The sequence below is a fragment of the Seriola aureovittata genome, chromosome 15 (genome assembly GCF_021018895.1).
Source record: "Seriola aureovittata isolate HTS-2021-v1 ecotype China chromosome 15, ASM2101889v1, whole genome shotgun sequence".
Lineage (NCBI taxonomy): Eukaryota > Metazoa > Chordata > Actinopteri > Carangiformes > Carangidae > Seriola > Seriola aureovittata.
In genome coordinates, this window is record NC_079378.1 from 21,958,770 (window position 1) to 21,983,019 (window position 24,250).

General features: G+C 45.4%; 1 protein-coding gene across 10 annotated transcripts in view; it reads right to left on the reverse strand.

Annotated features, from left to right (window-relative positions):
- auts2a (activator of transcription and developmental regulator AUTS2 a) overlaps positions 1-24,250 on the reverse strand; it is a 310,731-nt gene that overhangs the window by 16,963 nt on the left and 269,518 nt on the right. For 9 of the 10 annotated variants that reach the window (XM_056396788.1, XM_056396791.1, XM_056396790.1 and 6 more), the window contains one exon: positions 16,873-16,921. In XM_056396788.1, coding sequence (XP_056252763.1) covers positions 16,873-16,921 — 49 coding nt within the window. Of the gene's footprint in view, positions 1-5,067; positions 5,383-16,872; positions 16,922-24,250 lie in introns of those variants that run through there. The other variant, XM_056396797.1, reaches the window with a different exon arrangement.

Below are 24,250 nucleotides of genomic sequence, written 5' to 3' on the forward strand. Positions count from 1 at the left end.
TCTCTCTCTCTCTCTCTCTCTCTCTCTCAGGAGAGTGTGGGTGGATATGACAGCCTCCACCTGGGCCTGGAGACAAACGGCAAACGGATGCCTGCAAGGGCCTCTGTGACATCCAAAGCTGCTGTCCGTTGCCGTCACTCCTTCTGTCACATCCTCCTCAAAATAGCGCCTCGACACATTCTAAACCCTCATACTCATTTATGGGATTTCATCCAGGCAGGGGTCACATAGCTCCAATCATGCAAAACCAACAACCTAACACATAGCAGCGGCCACGAGACTGACAACTGAGCCACAGCGTGCACGTCGCAGGCGGGCACTGAGCAGGGGTGAAATGCAGTAAGGGTTGAGAGTGACATGTTAATGCTTGTGCTTCAGAGAGGAAGCTGCTGTAAGGCCACAGGTCATTTTCTTCCTGTAAACTGACTCAGTTTTTAGATTAGTCACTTTTTTTCATAAACATCCTGTAATCAGGATGTAATTACCATTCGCAAAATATGCCTTAAAGCAAAACTTTTAAACAACAAACAAATTTATTCTTTCTCGTAAAGAACAAAAGTTAGATTTCCAGCTAATGAAAATATTTTACCAAACCTACTTTTGGCCACTAAATCCAAATTTTTCTAAAATAGTTGTTTCCAGATGTTTCGGCTGAGAGATAACATCATGTGTGTCCTCAAGCAACAAGGTGTGAACAAAGGTTCAGACCTAAAAGCAAAGACACCAATGACACACCCCATAGTCGTGGGCGGCGGTTCTGAGTCACTTCACTAGTTTGCAGCCACCAAAAGATAAAAAAGGATAAAAAGGAGGGCGTCAGGGTAAATGGAAGAGCCAACACCAACCAGAGCGCTGAGTGTAACAAAAGAAAAGGATCAGATTGGCAGAGAGTCAGCAGGTCAAATCGCTCCAACAATAACACGATGGGTTCCCAAACAAACTCGGTGATAAACTCTGCTTTACTCAACTGGTCACGTCCCGTCTAACACTGGCTCCTGCTGAGCATTGGTTACTGTGTGTGAGTGGTAATGTGGTGTTACCTTAAATCTTTAGTAAATTAAGGGAAGATTATATTCTGCAGAAGCACATGTACATACACAAACTGCCTCATATTCTAGCATTACTGGGTTTATTTTTGTCATTATAGTAACTGCATTTATTGCGAAACACATTCCAGTTGCTCCTTTCCATTTATCAACCTCATTAGCTCATCGACACATGACCTGGCTCGTAATCAACACAGTGAAGTTCCGGCCCTCAGACTGTGTCCAGAACTTATCTGGTCATCAGTGGAACTAAGATACATACTGATCTTAGTTACAGCCACCAGACTGTATTTTCCACAGTGTGTGAAGATGATGTAGTGGAACAAAATACACCATATGTTACGTAAATAATGGATATTACATGGAGATAAAAGACAATAATAAAAACAATTAGACATGAATACCTAACTTACAAATGATTGTTTTTGTCAATATTACTGGATGATTGCTAACTTCAGGTGACTGCCTACCGCCTCTGACCGTAGCCTTATTAAACTGAAGACGTAACAGTACCAAAGATAGTGTGAGAGCTAATGCCTTGAACAATAGCCATACACCATACACTTGCACAGCTCTATTTACAACAACCAGACGGCCATAAATAGAAGGTTCAGAGTCACTGTACTGGAGGCTGTGGCAGCTGTGCAACTGTTGAGAGCATCTAGGAAACAGGTGCTAATAGGGAGGGGAGGGGGGAGGGAGGGCAGTCTGCTCTGCATTATGGACCCGAGGGCAGAAGATGATGCAATGACAGGTAACCTCTAGGTGCTGATTGTAGGTCTGCCCTTTATCAGTGTCATGCTGCAGCACGAGCTATGACTATTATCATGACTATGCTAACATGTTTGGTGTTGTTAGCATTTGCACTACACACAAAGTACAGCTGCTGCTGCCGATGGGAATGTCATTAGTTTTGCAGGTACTTGATTAAAAACCAAAGTATTGGACAAACTAAAGATTTGATTTAGTCTAGGAATGTCAACCTCGTGGTGTCGATGGAAGAAAAGTCAAAGTCACTGAGACTCATCCTCTGGGTACCATGGATATCTGAATCAGAGTTCATGGTAATCCATCCGATGGTTGTGGTGACATGTCACTATAAACAAAAATTGTCAACCCGATGATGTTGCTACAGGAAAACTCAGTGATCACCAAAGTTTGAGGTTTTATCCTCTGAGGACCATGAATTCTTCAGATTTCAAGGCAACACGTCCAACAGTTTGAGGCAAAGTGGTGAACAAACAACCCAGGAATATACAGCATTAAATATTCAATAATATGTATGGATTGAGAATTTTACAAAGTCATTTTTCTATTTTGACTGACAATCCAGAAGCTGTGAACAGGGATGGAAACTGTAGCCTGCAGGCACTTCACACTGTATCTGTGGCCTGGAATAAAAAAAAAAAAAAAATGTAAGGACAAGCGTTGACATCTCCAAAACCCAGAGGTGTCTGTCACAGCTGACAGAGACCTTCAAAGTTCTACTCATTCACTGTCGCCCCTGCAGTGAGCTACGTTTTTCTGCCATTTTTCTCCATCTCCGTCTGGTATTCTCCATCCTGTTAGGCGACAGTCGGCAGCATCGTGTCCAACACTTTTCATAGATCAAATCGCTTTTCCAGAGCCAACAATTTTACCACACTCCAGCTGACACGATGCGTTTGCTGAAAATTGCACAGGTGAATCATAAGATTCATTTGGTGTAGAGACTCTTGGCAGCATGTAAACAGTGGTTGTGTTGTTGGGAGGAGGCTATGTTTTTCTGCTCTTCACTTTCTCTTCTTTCCTCTGCACTCATCATCATCATCCTGCTTCTCCTCAGAAAACAGAAAAATAAACAGAGGGAGGCAGACTGTTTGTTTAAGTTGAATCAATTAAAATGCACACTGTGCTGAACAAGGATGCATGGCCCTCATTGAAAATTCCACCTTGCGTTGGTATGTCTCAGTAAACATTAATTACAATCAGGATCTCCCTCTGTTCTGGGCTGGGCATTTAGAAGCTGGCAGAATAAAATCTCCCTTAAAAATATTCACAGTCCCCAGTTATGCAGAATGTTTTAAGGGACAATTTTGCCTCAGGCTTTAGTCTGGAAACCATTTAGTCCCTCAGGAAAAAGAAAAACACCGCAAACTCGCTCCTCTTCTGTCTACATATTTTGTTTGACAACAAAATTAGAGTTGTAATTGAGCAGCAAGTGTTGACAGTGGTCTGACCTCCAGAGTGGTTTAGACACCATATGTTCCCCAAAGAGCTCCTTGGTGAGGGGCCGGGCTGTGTTTATTTGTTCTTAATGAAGGCTGCAGTCGCATTAACGGCAGACATCTTTAACAGATCTCCCTCCCACACAGAACAGAACAATAAATAGCAGATCACTAGTTTCTTGCTGTCATTCATGGATGCTCAAAAAAGCCTCAATCTCAGCTGAGCTGCCAAGCCAATACACAATGGCATCTTTCCTTTTTCTCTCCATGTGTTTGTGCATTTACAAAAAAAACTACAAACTAGCTACATGTTCAGTACAACGGCCCTCCGATGAATACCACACGTGTGAAACTCACAATGTTCTCACACTCAGGAGAGCCTGTCTTCCTCAGTGGAATACCCTGGGGTTCATATTAGTGGATGACATCTGAGCTCAACTCCCATGACTGCGGGACTAGAAGGTGTTTTGAATTCCCTGATGTTCTAATACCCCTCTCTGGTGCCCAGAGTGGCGACAGTCCATGAAGCCTGTGTCTGCACATTAACCAAAGGATTCATTTCCTCATCTGCAGGGACACCACCCCACAATGCACCTCTGCTGAGGCTTTATCTGACTGTCAGTTTTGCTGTGAATGTGGTCAATTCCTGTTTTTCCTGCTATGCTAAAAGATAGAGGCTAACCAAATGTTTACACATGTAATGTGCAGTAGAAAGCTTACACTTGCACTTTGGTCTTGTGATATCAGTTCAGAAGCTGGAACCCTGTGTCAATGACCTTGGGGGAAGCTTGTCCCTGATTTCATAGCCACAGCCTCCAGGGAATCTCCTCTCGCTTCGCTCCTTCTCCCTCCCTTCTTCAGCTCTGAAGACTAACAGCATTAGCTACTCTAAGAGCAGTAACACCCCCTTACGTCTCCAGAGTGTCGGAGCACCTCATAGCAACGAGTTCACAGCACACAGGCATGTGTGTTGGACATGCCCCAGATGGGAGCTCCGGGCGCTGGGGCCTGACAATGATGGACGCTCCCCTGCTGGCCCTCCCAGACTCTCCGTCATGTCAGCAACTCTCTAAAGCCGGAGCCGGGAGGGGTGTTGGGTTACACAGCCTGGACATCCTGCCGTGTGGAGGGTCTTGGACTGGAGCTGTTTTATTAGTGCTAGACTCCCAGGGGTGGCTGGGGAAGGGGAGTGGGAAGCTAAACAGAATTAAAGGTGGGGGTTTAGGTGAGCAGGCCAACTATTCTGGCTGTGAGAGCATGACATGTGTAGTCTTTCAGTGAGAATACCACAGTGTGCTGATATCACTTCACAGTAACACAAACCGCTGCTTTAACAAGTGGTGATTGAGCAAAAGGCCAAAAGCAGGCGGGTGGCAGGGGAGAGTTGTTAAGCTGCCTCTCTTAACATCTATATTTCATGCCTGTCTCATTTGGTTTATGAATTTTGTATTACGAGTTGTGAAGCCAAAGCAAGTGTGTATGTAAATATAAATAGTGTGTGTCTATGAAGTGATGTCATGGCGCATGGTGTGCACGGCTAACCACACACATAAACCCTTGACTCCTCTTCAAAGACAGACTGTCTGTGACTGTGATCTTCTGTCAAATGGTAGCAATCTGGGGTAATTGGGCTTAGTAAGCCACTGAATGTTCTGAGCTCTTCTGACAGATGCAAGGCAATAGAAGAGAGGCTGCCAGACCACAGAAAACAAGCACTTACACATGTTTACAGTATGACAGAGTGCAGGAGAGAAGTACAAGAGTGATAGAGAAGAGCAGAAAGGGAAAGAAACTCGCTCTTTCCTGTCACCTACCTTTGCTAGTATCCATCCGTGTCCCATTCATACTCTGTCTGGTGGGAGCAAACTGTTCTGTCTCCTCTCTCTCGAGTCATATTGAAGCCATTTACTAACTGAGAGCTGCAGCGACAACACTCTTCCACCCACAGTAGCTCTGATTACAGATGCTCCTGTAATGGCTCTTAACTGCTTCTGCGTCTCACTCTTACTGCTCCCTTCTCACCCCACCAGCATGTGGAAAATCTGCTGCCTTGCTGCTTAGACGGCTCCTGGGGCCTTAATGTTTGGACACCTTCTCTCTTGCCGCACCCCACCCCTCCCTACAAAAAACACCATCACCATCTTTACGTGCACATGAGGATGTAGCGGTGGGATCAGTGTCTCATTTCCAGCTCCCCTTAGAGAACAAATCTTTATATATCCCTGAGGGTGTGAGGTCAGGCTGGAGGGATCGTAACGGGAGAAGAGCCGGGTCAGGGACTCGATGACGGGCATGCTGGCACAGGTGACTGCAAGAAGGGGTGGGTGGAAAGCCAGCCAAGGGGCCAGACTTTTCCTGCCAGGGGCCTGTGCAGGGCAGCCCTCAGGGGGACACTTGTTGCCCGCGGCTGACAGATCCTCTGCAGGTTTGGCTGTCATGCCCAGGCTCACTGAGGCTTTGAAATAACAGCAGCGTGTAATGAGGATCCATCCAGTCCACAGCAATTGGTCAGCACACACTGTCACAATGGTGTAAAACTACACTGAGAGACAAGGCAGCTGCGGAGCGAGCCAGACCGTTTGACCTGAAACATGTCACACGTACATAAGCCAGCTGATGGGACTTCTCCCAGGCCCTGATATCTCTCTACTGGTGAGGAGTGAGAAATGGAAGGTGGCCAGTGTAGATTTTTTTTTTTTTTTGTGTGCATGCATGTTGTTCCCTAGAGAGACGCACAGTGACTGTGCTGCTGAGGGGCCCACAGCACCGTACATGTCAGCAGCTCTTCTCAGCCAGCCATGAAACCTCTGTCAATCCTTTGCCAGATCAGCCTCACAGTGGTGTGAATATTTTACAAACACCACAGTATTTTGAAGAGTGTGTCATTAGGAGTGTTACGCATTGTGTGACAGGACATGCAGACCCTCAATGATCATTACAAATCATTTACTTTGGGTCATTTTCAAGTAGCTCATTGGTTTTTGTCACTATGGTGAGAGTGATAGAGTTACACTTTGTCACTGTGGCCTATGAAATGTCATTAGACCTTATTGCACACATATAAAATTTAAAGGAGTCCTTTGGAGTTGCAGGTCTCCAGGGTGCGACCAAACTGTCAAGTGCGACTAAATGTTTTCATTGGTCGCACTGGTGCATCGACATTTTGCAGGTTTATTTCCGCGCCTACTCTGCCTCTGATTGGCTCTGACCCTGATTCTCTTCTTAGCTGAACGCGAATGGGGAAAAAAAATAAGGAATGTGTGTATGTGTGTACCCCTCATCACAACTTTAAAACATACTGGTAATTCACAACAACTGATTGTTTTTTTGTACAAAAGAAGCTGCCGTGCCCGTCACACCTGACTCGACATCATCAGTGCAGGTAATCGGTGTAGATAGAGGCCCACTCATTAAAGCGCTAGTGACCACATGTGGTCAGAAGCTCAACAGGGCACCTGTAAAAAAATATCTGCTTGTCCAAAACAATCTTGCCTCATCCTATGCGCTAACATTTAAAGCTGAAAAACTTTATAAATGCTGTGTGTCTGAAGCTTTTTATAAATGAAAAGTGTGTCATTGGCCATTTTAAAATAAAAATGCTTGGCATGCAGCTTTGTCATTGTAAATCTCAGCTGCTTTGACTGGCTTCGCGTCTCGAGGCTGGAAAATAGAACTGTGTCTTATTTCTTCTGTGGTGTGTCAATCAGCCTGTCCTTCAAGAAAACAGGGATTTTGATATTCATGTAAAAGTAGGCGAACGCTTTGACTCGAGGTTGGTGTGTGACGGGAAAAACAAAAACATTGTCTCATGTGCTTTTCGCCCTAAACACAGCTTTATGTCCCTGCTGCACCACACTGTCCCACAACAGGTGGTGTGTGAGTTAGTGCGTCTGCTGAAAAACAGGTGTAAACAACGCACAAGCATCGTTCCAGAACTTAAGTCTCAAGACTGCAAACTACACTAATGTAACAAATCACTAACCTGAATCTGTGCAGGAGGTTAAACAGTGGGAGCAGAGACAAGAAAATAAGTTTAAAAACAATAACAGGATCTCAGAAGAAGAAATCTGAGGTTGTGTGTCAGCACAACTCAAGCATTTCACAACTCACTGACTGGCATTGCAACATGTGTTTCTTGTTGGTCACTGTGGCAGCTTAGGGAAACAATAGACAATCGCCTCCTGAACCAACAAACTTCAAACGCAGACACGCTTAAATCTCAATTACAGTCACATGCTCATAAAAAAACCCACACCCGCTCATAAACACCCCTCTCTCTCACACACACACGCACACACACAGAGAACACTCTACCAGTCAACAGGTCCGATGCCACCCTAGTTGAGGTGCATGTACTGCAGCCCTATGTCTGCTGGCTGGATCTGTCCAGTGTTGGCCTGTCCTCCATGAAGCCGTGTCAGCCTGTCAGCTAAACCAAGTGGACTGCACCAAACCAGCCCACAGGGGTGTCTGTTAATTGTACAGTTGGCTCCTCTGAGGCGATAGACAGCCTTTTTTAGACCCTCCAATTGCATCAAGGGGTGTTGACACTCCGCTCATCCATTGTGTCAAGTGGAAAAAGCCCTCTTTCTTCTTTCTATTGCCTCTGCTCTTTCCTCTCCCCCCTTCTCTCTTCAGCCAGCAGGCAGAGTATGAGAGTAACTGGCTTGCAGCAATAAGGAGAGTGACAGCTCGAGCTGACACACTGACACCACCATGATTTCACCAGGGAGAGAGGCATGGAGGGCTGGAAAGAGAAATCTGTCCCCAGAGAGTCATCAGTCGGGGCCTCTTTCACTCTTTTTCAAATGGGGCCAACTGGTTTTACACACATCCACGCCGCACATTCCGGCTGCTTGCAAGGATCAGATTCAATGCAGCCTGTCCTGAGTGTTAAAACTCATTCCAGAGGGGTAATAGCTTGAATGCATGGATCAAATATCTGAGAATCTCGTAAAGTATCAATTTGCATGTAGCCTTTTCTCTTCTTAAGTCTTCACTGGCATTACAGAAGCTGCCGATGTGTCTGCGTGCATGTGTGTGTGCGAGCACATCAAGTGCTGTCTCATTACCCCCTCGCTCAGGTTTCACTGCAGTTGGATTAGCGGGACACCCGAGGCAGAAACAAAGCTGTTAATGGCCATCTCTCCTCTCCTATCCACTCGTACTTTCATCCCTCCTTCCCTCTAGCCTGGAAATGCCGTGTGGTCTGCTGATGTAGTGGTTAACCTACCTATCGCTCACAAGCAGGGAGGTGTAACCAGGCCTAAATTCTCACCCTCTTCTCGCTGCTCACGGCCTTCTTTTTTAGCATCAACATGCTTTTCAAAATAACACCACAAATTAGCTGAGGGCTGTTGGCAAGCTTCACAGTGATGAGCTACGGCTGTGGGACTGTGATACTTGGTGAGGGCGGGTTAGAGCAGGGGAGGCTGGTTGGGATTTAAGCTGTTTATTTGAACTGCACTCTCGTCCAAACAGTCAGCTGCCCCTCTGCTCCCTCGTCAAGCCTCAGAGCTTAAGCTAGGATTGTGGTGTTAGTGTGGAGAGAACAACTTGATATCCCCCTTTGGGCAGCGGCTGCCTTGAGCTTGGGTTACTTTAGGGGAACAATGCAGCCTCTGTCCACGGCCTCCTACTCTGCGAAGACATGGGCTCAGACAAGCTTGCTAGTGTCAGGCATGGCCAGGGGATTCATACATCACAACACCACAGTGCACACTGACTGAGTGCAGGGTTTAGGGAAAAAGCTTCCAAACACAGCTTCCCAGCTTTGCCTCTAAATGGCCCAGCAGAGCCCCTGTCTCAGCGCTCTAAGAGCTAAACCAGACGTGCAGCTTGTACCGACGCAATGGCCCGTTTGCTCTTGGCTTCAAGGGCCTGAAAAAGCAATCCCTTGTGGGATTTTGGTTTTTGTACAACAGTATTTACAGTAAAACCTGACACATGGAATAAAAAAAAAGGGATGTTGGAACCCCAAAATCAAATGGCTCCCTCCAGGAGCAGCTTAATCTGCAACAGATGGTGACAGTCTGACGGACGTTGATGGGTTTGGGCAGGCTTCTAAGAACAGTGGCCAAAAGCCAGAGATGATGAACCAAAAGATGGTGATAAAAATGGAACACTATGCAGTTCGTTAAACTTTGTTTATATCAAATGCACATGCTTTAAAGTTTCCTTTTCCAGGATACATATAAAACTTTACAGATGTGTGCACATCACCCAGCACAAATTAACCATGTCTTCTCCACCCACGCTGCTCAGAAGTCTTGAGATCACACTCAACACCAGGGGGCGATGTTGCCCTAAAGGTCTGACAGCCACATCACAACTTCCTAGAACTCCTTGTACCTGACCTTATGCAGTCAGTAGCCTGTGGAAATATAATGAATGCGGTTTGAGACAAATGAAAGCCAGGCAATGTGTGCGCAGAGCAGAAACACATGCAAGGGATCTATGGGCTGCTGCTAACAAACCAGGATCCTGCTCTGTAGTCCTCTCTAATCTGCCCTGCGGCTCATCAGGGCTTTATTTCTGCTCTGCATATTTATGAGAATCAGAGAGGGTGAGAAGGGAAAAAAAGATAACCTCTTCTCTTGTGGGGGCAATTAAAGCCTTGCTTTCATCAACCCTGATCAGAGTCCTCTTGCTTTCGCGCTCTCTCATCTTTTTGTGTCTCTTAAAAGGCCGTGTTTACACTTTCACTTCCATAGTATTGACCCATCTCTGGAGCTGCACATACAGGGAAACAGAAAGCCTCCTTTAGCCTGTCTTCCCTTTTTTAAAAAAAAAAAAGCACTGCTGAACACCGCAGTCGACGGTGTTGGACCAAAAAGTCTGACTATAGGCTTCTATTTCCTGGCTTTCTTCAGTGACCGCTGAGGATTACACAGATTACAGCAGTGATCATTTATGTGATGCAGGCAAAAAGCTTGAACATGATGGCAACTCCCTGGCAGTGTCTGAAGAATCCAACAAACACTTTCATCCTAAACAGTTCAAATATTTTAGTATGTGTGGCCTTCTGGCATTGATTTATCTCCATTAACATATAATTCAAAGTGGCTGGTTTTATTAACTTTGGGTCGTCGTTCACCCTCTTCATCAAGGGTCATTTTTTCTTTTTTAAAGCGAGACCAAATCCTACTTCATGCTGCTCAAAGCAACACCAACACCGCTGGAGTGAATCGTTTCACAGTGAACAGTAACATCTTATCCGCTGTGTTAATCCCATCTCCTTTTTAGTACGTGTGTCTGCAAAGCTGCTATGCTGCGTTTCTGGGACAGAGCCCTCAAGTCATTCGCCAGAACCAAAAAGCTGTTTGGTAGAATGACATCATGAGGCAGCAGAGGCTGCTTAAAAACACTGAGATTTGGAGAGGCAGCGTGATGGAAATGGCTGGAGGGGGAAGACCTGGAGACGGGGAAAAAAACTGTCAGACACACATGCTGGATGATGATAGAGGAGTAGATTATTCCGGACCAGCACTCCTGCTGTAATGCGTACACACATGCACTCACACACTGGTGTGCACACACACCTCTAAGCCACCACGAGGCCTCATTAAGGCGTCCTGCTCTTTGTCCCTCTTTGGCAATGTCACCTCTGCCGCAGGGACCAAAGACAGACACAGGCATAATTGGCCTGAACACACCGACAGTGCACTGGGAATGGCTGGGTCTTGATAAGTGCTGTGTGTATGTGTGTGTGTGTGTGTGTGAGTGCGTCTGTGTGTATGTGGTACATTGACCCTGTTAATGCTGCACAGTTGGCAGGAGAGTGGCTGATGTCACATTGGATCAGTGGATGTTGGTGATGGTGATGGCAGGAGGACCTCTCCTGGGAATAGGAGACTGGTGCTTTCAACACCTCCACCCGCCCATCCGCTCCCACTAGCCTGTGGTATCACCACCGTCAACATACATCAACGACACTCTGACAATAAAACACCTAAAAAAGGAAGATGCATGTTAAAAAAGGATATGTATTCACCTACGGGCACTGCAGCTTTTCCAAAAACCTTCATGAAAGAAGCTGAAAAGTGAAAAACTGTCACCATCTCCGTGAAAACAGCTAATCAGCAGAGACAAAGAGTACGCTTACGTCCTTCTGCCTTAGCTAGACCAACACAGAGCGTTAACAGAAATGTACAGTACACAGTTGCTCACCATTCAACCCTGACTGGCTGTTAAACCACCACATATCTGAGTGTGGCAGACATGGGGGGGGCAGCAGCAGGAAAACTAAGGCCTTTCACTTTGATCTCTGGAGTGCAGCCCATTTCAATGTTTGTGTTTGAGATGTAGACCTTTAATTTTGGCCTGATGGGTTCCAGGCTCTTTGGGTTTAGCGTGGTATGTCGGATATAGGAGTGTTTACACAGTCTCCCTCCAGCTCTCCTGGTGCTGAAATAAGTGCATTAAGATGGATGGATTTACTTAGTCTCTAACCTCGGGATTTGGGGGAACAAACTCTGAATGACCTCTTTGTGTTGCTGGAGGGGATGGAAGGAGACCGGCCCACACTGCTGCTGTGTGAGCGCGTTTCCTCGGCACCAACAGACCCATTCACAGCATCTCCTTAAAACTGATCCTCTAGTCAACAAGCTTCTACTGGGTAGGCACCAACTAGACTCACATACAGTATTTACCTGACTCGGTTACCTGCCAGAAATTCCATCATCAGACCTGATTGCTTATGTTAAGACTTTAGCAGGTGACTGTGAGTGAGATAAAAGGCAAACAGACAGATATTAATGAGAATGTATAGTGTACTGTGTCCGTTTTGAATGGATGTTGTGTTATTCATGATTCTGAATAATGATTTCATTGAGTAAACCAAACATTTTCCATCAAACTTTTGCTCTCAGACCTGACACAAGACCTCATAGAAAAAAATGTGCCCAGGTTAAAACTGAAGACCCTCGTCAAAAGGCTGAAGTAGATCTGATTTAAAACCAAACTAAGAATTCTGGAAGAGCATTCCCCTGCAGCAGAGATCAGGACTAATGAGCTGTGATCGATACAAACATTTAAATGTGATTTTGAGAAATGCACAGCTGGAAATGCTGCCATATTTCACTGCCCACAGACTGACTAAGTATATGGGAGCTGTTGACATCGGGGGCCGGACAATTGTTTGCAACAGTGAGACAGTAAATCAGCCAGTGCTCCCCTTGATTTGTTAACCTTTGTTTGGCTGTGTCAGCAGAAGAGGCATGGCTGGAGCGGCCCCTTTCATGGTCATGAAATACAGCCTCTCTCTCTGTAGTTGCAGCCATGGAGAGGAAAGGGGGGGGGGCTTCCCTCTGTGCTGCACAGGATATTGAGCTTCCTTTACCCCTTGGAGATACATTAAATGCTCCTAGCGGGGGATGAATAACCACCAGAAGCAAAGACACGGGGGAAACGCCTGGAATCTGCTTCAGTGATATATCATTCAGAGTTAAATCCTTCAGCTCTCTCTTATTTCTACAAACATGCTCACTTATTAAATACCAGAAGGGCATTTTGATTAGTTTTAAGCTTGTGTTTGAGCAAAAACAACAACAATGCTTTATTCCAGCAGTTATATCTGGGGGGGAGGGGGCCCTGACCTCTCAGTGACCTCCCAGCCCCAGGCAGGGAGAAAGAGACCGTCCTTGACTGCAGCCGTTCCTCAGAACGCACAAAAGGCCAATGGTGGTGGGGTCATCTTTCCACTGCACATCAGGTCAAGTTCCACAGGCAGCCCTGATTTCTTGACGCACAAACCCACACAGACGGCAGAGGTCAGCATGAGGGCAGTGCAGGGAGCCCGGGGCAGTAAACCAACACTGGTGCTGTGAAAGGCCAACCTTCTCTTTCCAGTCCACTGAGTGAGTTAGGGAGCTGCCTGGGTGATTTGTGGCGTGATTGTTGCTCTCTATATCACTTGAGATTACAGCAGGTGGCGGCCCACAGCCTGCAAGTACACACAGCTCCAACACCAGTCCTCCTCAGGAAAGCGGGAGAGAATGAGAGAGAGAAAAACAAGCCCTCCGCTCCCTCCCACACAGCAGTAATACGCTCACAGGCAATTTTGCTGCCAGCAGAGCTCTCTATGACAATCCAGGGAGCTCTTCAGCTCTGATATCTGCCACAAAAGTTCACCTCCGCTTTTCTCTTTCCACTATTTTTTTAAACAATGTCATCAGTGCTGCAAATTACACCTTCCACATCGCACTGTATTCTCTCCCTCGGTGACAGACGCACTCAAGCCCGACACACTTCACCAGCGGCGCTCTTCACGCTGGCGTCAGCCCCGGGTCTCGCTGTAGCACCGCTTCATTTTCACATTAACTCCAGTAAAGCATGGTGAAATCAGCGTTGTGCTGAGGGGGGAAACTGAGAATCACTACACTGTGCACTTCAATTCACCCCCGCACTGAACTCGCTCTCACATCGTAGACACAGCTGCAGGAGATGTCTCACCAGGGACGGGCTTCTTCGATATATCTAGCAGATGAATTCTTTGAAAAAATCTCGAGTACATTTTCTCTACACCCTCGAACAGAAAATCACGCAACAAAGTTATTTCTAATTGTGACCACAGTTTAAATGCGACTTTGATGATATATACACAGGTAAAAGCCAATTAAAGACTCGTCTGTCATTACTTACTATTCTAAACAGATTCCATCTGCACCAGACTCAGCAGTTCATTGATGAAAACATTTTCATGTCTGCTCTTGATAAATGGCACTGCGGAGCTTTTTAAATGTCAGCCAGCATTATCTTAATCTCACTGCTGGGGCTACGCTCAACAAACAATGCACAGTGAGCTTAGTCTCTGCCCTCCAATGACTTAGCTGAGTCTTCAGGACGGCTTGTGGACTGACAATATCATGAAGGATGGGAATGTAACTGGGTGACAAGATATTACTGCCCTGGGACACAGCTTTAATCATTTGATAGATCTGTCTGTGGGGCTTTGTGGTGACATGCGCTGCTGCGGTGGCTTTATAAGCATCTGTATCAACCCGGTGCACTCCCTGGACAGCGGTCACAGCCTTAATAAGGCTTGGTTACTGATTTCTGCCCACAGCACCTTGAAAGCAGCTTCGATGTTAGTAAAGTTGTTGACCGGTGGCCAATAGACTACCACAGCTTTTTGCCCGGTGCTCGCTCTCTTGCAGAGCAAATGAATCAGGAGAGCTCTCACTGACACCTGCAGGCGCATCGACAACTGCAGTAATTAGAGCTAACATTTAATGACTCTTAGTTAATGAAATCCATTCCTGGGCAAACTGAACCCAGAGTGAGCTGGAGTGAGGGAGAAAAACAGAGGGGGAAGCAGAAGAGTGATAGTGACTTAAAGCTCCACATTAGACAACTATGCAGAGTTGACACAGACGGCCCTGAGGTGACGCCGACACGAGAGGGGAAGAAAACAAATCAACGTCAGGAAAGACAAAAGCTGCATTCACATCAGTCGGAGTTTCTCTTTAAAATGCAGTGTAGGCCTTGGGTGGAAAAAAACAAAACACTGTGGCTTTTGAGTTTGCATGAAAAATACACAGTAATACAGTAATTATTGAGTAGGTGAGAAAGCTGTGAGATTAAAAGATGAGGGACCAGCACTAAGTCTTCAAAGAGATCTGAGGTTGCCCTGGGCTAATTTCCACTCTTGCTTCAGAGAAAAAAGCCAACAGTCAGTCATTAACAAAGCTGCACATCAGCAGCTGAATTACAATGGCCTTCTCTTCTCTCTGTTGTTTCAACGTATGTTCAGGGCATCTTACCTTTGTTCCACTCAGTGCCATTATTATTAATACTATTGTGACTGAGTCTGAAATGAGCTTTTGGCTCATCCACCATGAATAATACACATTCTGTCATAGACATGTCAAGCTATTTGCTTTATTTTTCTGCTACTATTAATTATTTAAAGCCTGATTTATTCACCAAAGTCTATTGTCCAGCAATGTTTATATTTTTCTCCACTGTAAATATTCCCAGATGACTGTCTATAGATTTCAACACTTGCAAACTAATGACTCGACTGCAGCAACAACATTATAGTTTCAGCCGTAACCATTCCTTCATTGCAGAAGTCAATACAATAAGTTACAATTAAAAAACAATACAATATTAAACGGTGTTTGCTATCATGGTGTGTCATGACTTTTTCAAGGCGCATTCTGAACCCTGAAGCCCAATAAGCATTTTCTGTGTACCAACAAGAAAGTGCACAAACGGTCAAACAAACAGACTTTTTGCACCTGCCTCTGAGCAAATATTGACACTCGTCGTCCCACAAATGAGTCGCTCTCCCTGTTTTTGTTGGAGCTGTTGCCCGTCCTGAGGTTTGGTTGCATTAGAGTGCTGGTAATCCCCTCCAACAAAAATCCACCTGACTCTTTAATCTCGACACTACCCTCCATAAAAATACCAGTGGTCCTTGCTCTCCCTGCACCTGGATTCTTTGACTCGCCTTTTCCAATCGGCAGGCAGGCATTAGCATTAGCATATGGCAGGAGAAGAGGAGGGGACAGAGATGGTAAAAGGGAAGAAAAGAGGGGATATTTAAATGGAAATAGAGGCCAAGAGAGTGGACTATCATGCAGCAGAGAGAAAGCGTATTTTGTGTACTGTTTCCCCAGTCAGGTCTCCTTTCATAGAGGGGGAGAGAGGGCGGCCTTCTGTTGATTTAGGCTGCACAAAGGGGGGCTTAATCCTTTCAAGGGAACCAAATAAGTCCACAGAGAAGCACGTTCAAAAGGAAACCTCCCTGTCAAGCATGGCCATTGAGCCCCCCCCCCCCAATGGATGCCACAAATCAAGCCCTGGAGGGAATCAAAGGCCAGAATGTGGGAAATGTGTTTGGAGGTCTGCTCAGAGGGAAGTGCAGAGAAACGATGGGAGGTACAAGGACCTATCATCAGCAGTTGGCCCCATTTCAGCCTCGGCCCTGAAGGGGTCATAACCCTCATCTCCGAGCCTCCCCGCTGCCCTGCATGGTAACTCCCCCCATTACAGAGGAATGTCCATTCACGCGGGGCACCTCCATTATCCCTGAGCCACAGAAAATGGGGCTGCTTTTAACAGCAAATTAGTGACTTAATAATGAGGTCACATGTGGTGTTGGTACACTGAGGCCATAGCAAGATGCTTTTCCTGCCCTCACTTCATTCCCCGCAGCATTAGTACATCCTCCTCCTCCTCTGGCCGCAGTGCAAGTCCTCGCGCATTTCAGCACATTTGCAACAAATGCCACATTGGTTCCACACCATTTCATATCACATGTTCCACACATGCAAAAACACAGGCCCACATGAAGCATGATGGTTAATATTTTAGTGATTCCATCTGATGACTACAGGCAGAGTGAGATTGTTATTTTATGGCTTGGTGTTGAATAACAGCTGAGTGGTACTTCATACCTGTGCATCTTGGGTAAATTGGATCAGGTGCATAGATGCGATGCCTAGTTATTGATGCATTATTTTAAACGATCATACACAAACACAACTATCACTGCACTGGGACAATGCATCCCAATTTCAACATGGTGATAACACAGGAGGATGGAAATATACCTGCACCATCATTCTGTCATCACTACCGCACGGTAAAAAATATAAACATAATGTCTGTACCTTTAACTGCAGCTGTGCTGAAAAACTTCTCAGAGCCGGCATCGGAGACCTGGAAAAGAGGAAAATGGAATCAGCAAAATGTCACATAAAACTGCAGAACCATTTCCCTCCAAAATGTCCAAACACACCCACAGATAACATTTCTCGGAACATTTCAGGGCAATAACTTCTGACTGAGAGGACATCACTGGGTTGCGGTTAATGATTATTAGGCTTAAGTCACCAAATTGTCATTTCAGTGTAAACCCTACTCCCGAATTTATCCCAGTGAGGTTTATTAGATGTGATTATGGGATGTGTCTCTGACAATGTGTACTTGACAGATGCTCTCTGTTTTACAAAGACAAATTTCAAGATCAAATTTAATCCCATTTAACTGCTTCCCCTGCACCTGTCATGTCCAAATTATGTCTGTAATTATTTAGGTAACCTGAGCACCACGATCAGAAGCAACACTGCATATCTAGACTCAAACAAAACAAGTGGCTCTTCATATTCGCGCCACTTGATGGCACTGTTGCTCCGTGATAAAGTAGCTCCGTCCCTTCTCCTAGCAGAGCACCAACAGCATCACCGCGTTAGAATAAAATGTGCAGGGATGGAATTAAAACCTGAATTAGTCAAATAACAAAACGCTTATATAGATGGAAGAAAGTTTATAAAAAAACAACTAAGTCAAAGATAAATCATCTTTCAATCACGAGGTTTAGGGGAAATATTTTCATATTACAAATAACTACAGGTTGCTAGGACAGGAAAGAAACAGGACAACACCCGTAAAGCTCATGCACATGGGAGGAAGACAGACAGGTTCCTCTGAATAAAATGAATTTCTGATAAGTGGCTTTGTGGATTCTCTGGCCTCATGATTTATATGATGCTAAATTCTGTAGCAAATATCATGTTAAGGCATTGCACTTGGACAGGGGTGTGTGTGTGTGTGTGTGTGTGTGTGTATGGGGGGGTGTGTTTTCTTGTGATTTAGCCTATATAACGCTAATGACCGTAATATTCTAAATCTGCGTGCAGTGACAGCTCAGTTATATGCACACTCATGTCTTTTTATCCCGATGCATGTCTGCAGGAGAAGCCAAGTGTTGTAATCACAGAAACAAAACAGAGCAGTGCCTCCATCAGGACTCAATTTTTGTTAAAAAAAAACAAACAAAAAAAACACACTGTAATGGATCATCTGTTAATTGTCTAGTACAACACTGACAAATGTAAACAATGAAAGCCGCAGAGTAGATGACAGCAGGAGAGGCGGCATGACAATGGTTACTGTGATAAAACCCCTCTCAGACCATTTTGCGGGCTCTGACACAGTGATAAATAAATCTGAGATTAGAAACGGCTCAGAGGCAGCGCGCATACCTTTGATGTGGCAAGGTTAGCAAATAAGTCAGGATATTACTTTCTCGGTCTGGTAAATATGGCCTCGTTTCACATTCTGCTTTTCAAATAATATAATCCACACAAGAGGCGGCGAAGTCTACTCCTTTTAAATTGAGGACAGCCATGCGGAGAGAGAAGAAGCCTTTCCAAGAAAAAAAAAAATCCAAAGCCTTTCACAAAGCTACTGCGCCTTTTGGACAAAGGGAACCATGTGTCTCGCCACGGAGAGCTTCTGCAACCGCACTGAGGCGACGAGCGGAAAAAATCCCTTGGTCCACCTTTCTTCCTTCGCTCAGGACACACTGTGGTTTTTTCACCTATATTCTCCTGTCGGAAATATCCGTGAGAGGAAACAAACAGGATCCGGGAGGGTTTGTGTGTGGGTGCGCAGAGAGGGGCTGCGTCCGACGGAGCAAACCAATCCAACAAAGCGCACGGCCAGTTTCCTCTGAAGACACAGAGATCACACAAGCGGTGAGCAAAAATTCACAAGGTGTAAGCCCGCTGCCGCCGCGTGTTCAGCTGCAAAGCCAGTCTGCAGTTCTCTCTCTCTCTGACGGATCCCGGTCGTGGGCACACAAGAGCCTCTCCCCATCCGCTCCCAAGCAGCAGACAAACTCCCATTCATCCAGCGACTGACTGCCTGAGTGCTGCTGCCGCTGCTGCTGCCTTCACGGTCGGGTCCTCCCACTTCCTGATTTCCAGGCGGACTTGGATTCAGCCTCAGTCGTGCTCCTTCACAAGACAAACACTCGTGTTTTTTGCGCCTCCGAAAAGCTTTGAGGTCACAGAGGCGCACATCAGCGCGTATGTCTTTTGCGTAAATGGCGCGCAAAAGGAGAGACAGCAGCGCACCAGAGCTAGATAAGGAGGCAGAGAGAGAGAGAGAGAGAGAGAGAGCGAGAGAACAAGAGGTAAGAAGGGAAAGGAAGGAGGGAGGGGAGAGCAGAGGCAGAAAGATATTCTTTCTTTCACTCTGTACTGAGTGAGGTGATGTCAGCCGCTAATGAATTCCCCAGTAGGATGCTGCTACCGTGAGGGGAGGAAAAACAAAACGCTCCTTAACAAACAGCATGCACCACCTAGCAGCCCACAGGCGCTGTCTTCCTGCTGGATCAACTCCCGCTCCGCTGGCCTGGAGGGAGGTCAGCTGGTAATATAAAAAGCACTTAGGGTCATGCAGCCTTCAATTTGAGCTCTGAGCTCTCCATGGCCAACCCTGACAAACCTAAAACCCAAGGAGCTTCCACCCCTGACACTGCAGACATAAATCATGACTACCAAGTTTATAATTATGTGATAACTTTACCAAGCCCTAGAGGGTTTTTTTTTCTTTGCTTGCCTGCCCAGGGTCACAACAGAACAACCCTGCTGGAGCTGGCAGGGCTCAGCCTCTTGCTCCACCCTCCAGTCGTTTCCCGGTGTTGATGCCACAGAGCGTGTATTTAGAAGGAATCACACAGATTTAAGGTGGGACACCATCCTGTCAAGATTCACACTGCAGGCCTGAAAGTAATATTTACCTGAGAAGCAACAGCGCTCATCATTCCTCACCTTGATCCCTCACATTTTGCAAATACTGATCTAATGCTGGACATTCCTGGAGAATCCTCTTAATAGTACAAACCCTTGCATTCTATAGCTTGTCTAATGAGCATTAACCCACTGGCTGGGAGGTCAATGGATGTACAATAGAGTCACATTGCAAGGTATTTCATTGCCAGCTCAGCCCAAGCAACCACAGAGCAGAAAACAGACTTAGCTCATAGCTGAGATGCTAATCCGTCCCTCGGTAACAGAGCGACCGAGGGTCTGTTGGCTGGCTGGGACCGGCCATACAAACATGAAGTCATGGGAAATGGGATATACCGTTGCCTGAGACTCAGAGTGGCAAAACAAATCCTAACACATTAGGAGTTGACACAACAGCACTTCTCTCCAAACCGCAGTCAGATGCTCAGTCTGGTTAAAGTGAGAAGTTTACGATTCATCCATGTACTCCGCAAAGCTGTCCGTAAACACACTGATGACATACACAACAAAGAATGTGAAGTACCATCAGGGGGTGGGAAGGACTGTCCTCAGGTGGCCGGTTAAAGTCCAGCCACTTGGTTCAGTGGATAAAAGCTGTGGTCACAAAGGGCCTGGGAGAAAGAGCAGCCTATATGACCATGTGTTCATCAAGTTAGAGGCTCCTGCTATGCATCCTTGTGTGTTTCAGAGACGTATGCATTGTGCACTGAACCACTTCACCTAATGAAATAATTAACCTCTGGCTTACTGCTGCTCTCAGGCTGTGGGAAAACATCTTTGATAACTACAGAGAAATTATTCAGCTGTACAACGCCACGGTTCATTTTATGTGTAACAGAAATAGTAAATCATGTCTAAAATTAGTTGCAAATGTACTAACTGTGGTTACATGTAATTAGATCACAAGGATTCCTATGTTTGAAGCGGTGATTGTGATGAAACATCAAGAGCATATCGTGGTTTGGCTTCAAACGCATGACATGGCTGGCTTCAAGATATGTATTTATGCGACTGCCACCAACATAAAATGGCTACCAGTCATTTTCACAGGCCTGTGCAGCAGCAGCAGCGGCAGCAGCAACGAGCGAGTCGCTGTTCTCCATTTTAAACGGTCATTATCAGATTTGAGAGCGACCACAAGTCTGTGATTACAGCCACACCGCCAAACAATCAGCGTCCGGATCTCTCTCTGCACATTATTTTTAATTCAAATGAAACGCTGACAGAGACGAACATGCACATAAAAATGAGAACCCTGCACAGTTTGACTGTGGAAAAACATCGTCCGTGCAAGAGAATGAAGCACTGAGATCAAACACAATGTCTGGATCTATGCTATGTATCTCAGTAATTGCTGTCTGGGCACGTAAGTTCTGTCTATAGACCATCAGCCTCACACTGACATTTTGTCATCTTTTATTCTTTTTTTTGGACGCTGATTCTCCACTTCAAAGAAACCAGAGGCATGTTTTCTCTCCCCCCACAACCATGGTTTAATTTTACAGGAACTCTCTCCTAGATTACAATCACAGGGGACCGGCTCGCCTTTATGAGCCTTCCTGCCATTATGCCAAATCTACCCTCATTTAAAATATTACTGATAAGTGTAACATGAGTGCTGGCAATGTAATATGTTAAAAGCTCTTATTACATTCGCCTGCTGACTCCAGGCTCTGTCTTTGCCTTACAGGGACTAAAAAATACTCATGGATTCAAGCTACGATTGGATGCAGAGGGCAGGAAATAGAAAGAATTTTCTTAATGACATTGAGCACAGTTATCAGCGATGAACAGCAGTCATCTCAGGTGGGCGGGTATTTCACAAACAGTTTCACCTCACCGTGACATCTCTTTCAGAATGAGACACAGTAACTCCTGAGCCAGACAAAGGAGCACAGGGTAAATATAAGTAAACAAGACTGAGTCTGCAGCCATGCTCTGTGAGGCTGCACTTAGGGCGCCAGTATAGACACATTTTTCACGGAAGACATTTTCACCTGTCATCGCAGGAAGTGAAATCGACAGTTTCTCAAACTCTCTGAAACAGACAGTCCGACATTCAACACCCACTTAAACGAGTAGCCACATGTGGTCCTTAGACGACTACCTCTGACGCTTTCGGTGTTTACAAATGTGCGCGACACTATAGCTGTAACACCTCTGCCTTCCGCTGTGGTCGGACGACACGTGGTATGAACTTGTTCTTTTCTAGCATTGGCTGGCCCCTAGCCTTAGGTCTACTGGTGCTTTGAGTTAAATGCTGAGCTCAGCATCCTAACATGCTATAATAACAGTGTTAACCAACCCACTTTGCCACACTGCTGGCGTGTCTCCTGAGAGTCAGAATATACTTGAAACAAAGGAAGGAAAACAGCAGAAACATCATTTGACTTGACTCCTTAAAGAACTGGGTATAACCTGGTTATATCACGGCCATGTAGCAATAGATTGCACTGTAAACATAATGAGTGGCGGTGTATGACGGGCAGGCAAACAGTGGAAGACCATGTTTCTTTATATTTCAGTGGCTGTTTACACACAATAATCTGATTATTGGAATTAACTAAATAATGCCTGATTAAAACAGGCTGTACACAGCTCACAGTAAATAACCTGTTTGACAAAAGGTTTTTTAAAAATAATTCCTCGTGTTCTCAGAGGAAGGAGTGGGACTGGATCACACCCTCCTTGTTGCTTCAGATCTGAAACGTCCAAATGTTGCAGTGCACATCTAAGAACTGTGAAATATTTCTAATTGCACACACATAAACCCACACACTTGGATTTGCCTACATCTCCTTTCTCGCAGCCCTTTGAGAGCAATGTGAGGATGTTTTTTTAAAATTAGTTTTATTTATTTATTTTTTTCTACAGTCATTACATCCGACCTTATCTCCCAGAGCCTGCACTGGGTTGTCAATGACAACTGGCTCTAATCTCTACCCCCCCCCCCCTCGACAAGAAGCAATGACAGGCCCTTTCTTCCCAATTCCTCAGACACGTAGCCAGACATAAATTAATCTGTCACTCATTGCTAGTATTAATGTGGGGATGACACACGGCTATGCATGCAAACACACACTCACAGACAAAGACAAATGCACCCTGCATTAAAAACCGTTATACAAACTGGGACACCATATCGTGCCAAAAGTGGAAAAAGCCTTTGGAAAAGCTGACAGTCTTCTCTGTTAAACTGCATCAATCAAATATCCTGACAGAGAGAATGGAAGATTTAAGGACTTGAGAATTTCCATCTGCGTTGCCACAGACAAGCTTTACAGTATTAATCTTGTAAATAACAATGCCAATAATAATAACAATAACAATACAGGGTGATTGGCATTCTGGGAACATTTAGGAAGCCTGATGGGTGCAGGGATGAAAGAGTATCTGATCCGATGACATTACCTTTGTATATCCTTTGTGATACAATAAAACTTCCTGAGACAAGAGATGTGAAACTCACGTCGTATGTCAGCTGCGGAAGCAGCAAAAAAGTATTTCTGCTGGTTGTTAAAAGCCTGTAGAGACTATGTTATCAGCTTATCTGTATCTTCTCATCTCCCCGTGGTTTCTGAAAGCAGGCCGGGGCCGTAGGAGTTCATGATAAATGGCCTGATCAATGGCAGACATTATCTGGATCTGGTAGGCAATAATCAGATCCAGTTGACATTGCGGGCGAAGAAAGAACTGGCCTGTCAGCGGGAACAAACCTACTTCACTGGCCATCAGTGTAATGTCACTGCCGTGGGACTCACTTTGGAAAACAATGCAGAAAAGAAAATTGGTTTAACCTTCCCTGCTTCAAAAGCCCCCGCCTCCTCCTTCCCTCACACCCACACCCCCTCACCACCACTCTGCCCAGTCACAAGAGAAATGGGAGACCCTTTTGCCTAAATTACAGACATTGCCGTGGAATGTGGGCTGTGGGCTGCAATGCTGTGGATAATTTCAGACCAGTCAATCACTCCCTCCCCTTCTAACAGAAAGGAGCATATGTGCCTCAAATGCCTGCCTTAACACACACACACACACACACTCACACTCAGAAACACACCATCATGGATATTAGGTGTGATTTACCTTCAACATTTTCACTTAATGCCAGTATAATTATTAATTCTCAAATCCAAGCTAAATTATTTTAAAGGCCAAATTGGCATCCATATTTATAGTGCTGTCACTCACTGCTGATGTAGAGGTTTAATGGGGCGAAAAAAATGAATCCTCTCAGCTTTTGAAACAAAGATGAGGCATGTGACAGGGAAATTGGAAATTTAATGCGCTGTATTGTAAGAGATTATTTGTTTGTGATGTTTACTTTGGTCTCTACAACATCTCAGTGTCCTTGAATGTATTTCTGCAGCACTACTTCCTGCTCGTCGCAGTAACACCGTAAACAAGTTTCCGTGCTGCTTGTCATACAAATTCATTCATGAGCTTATTC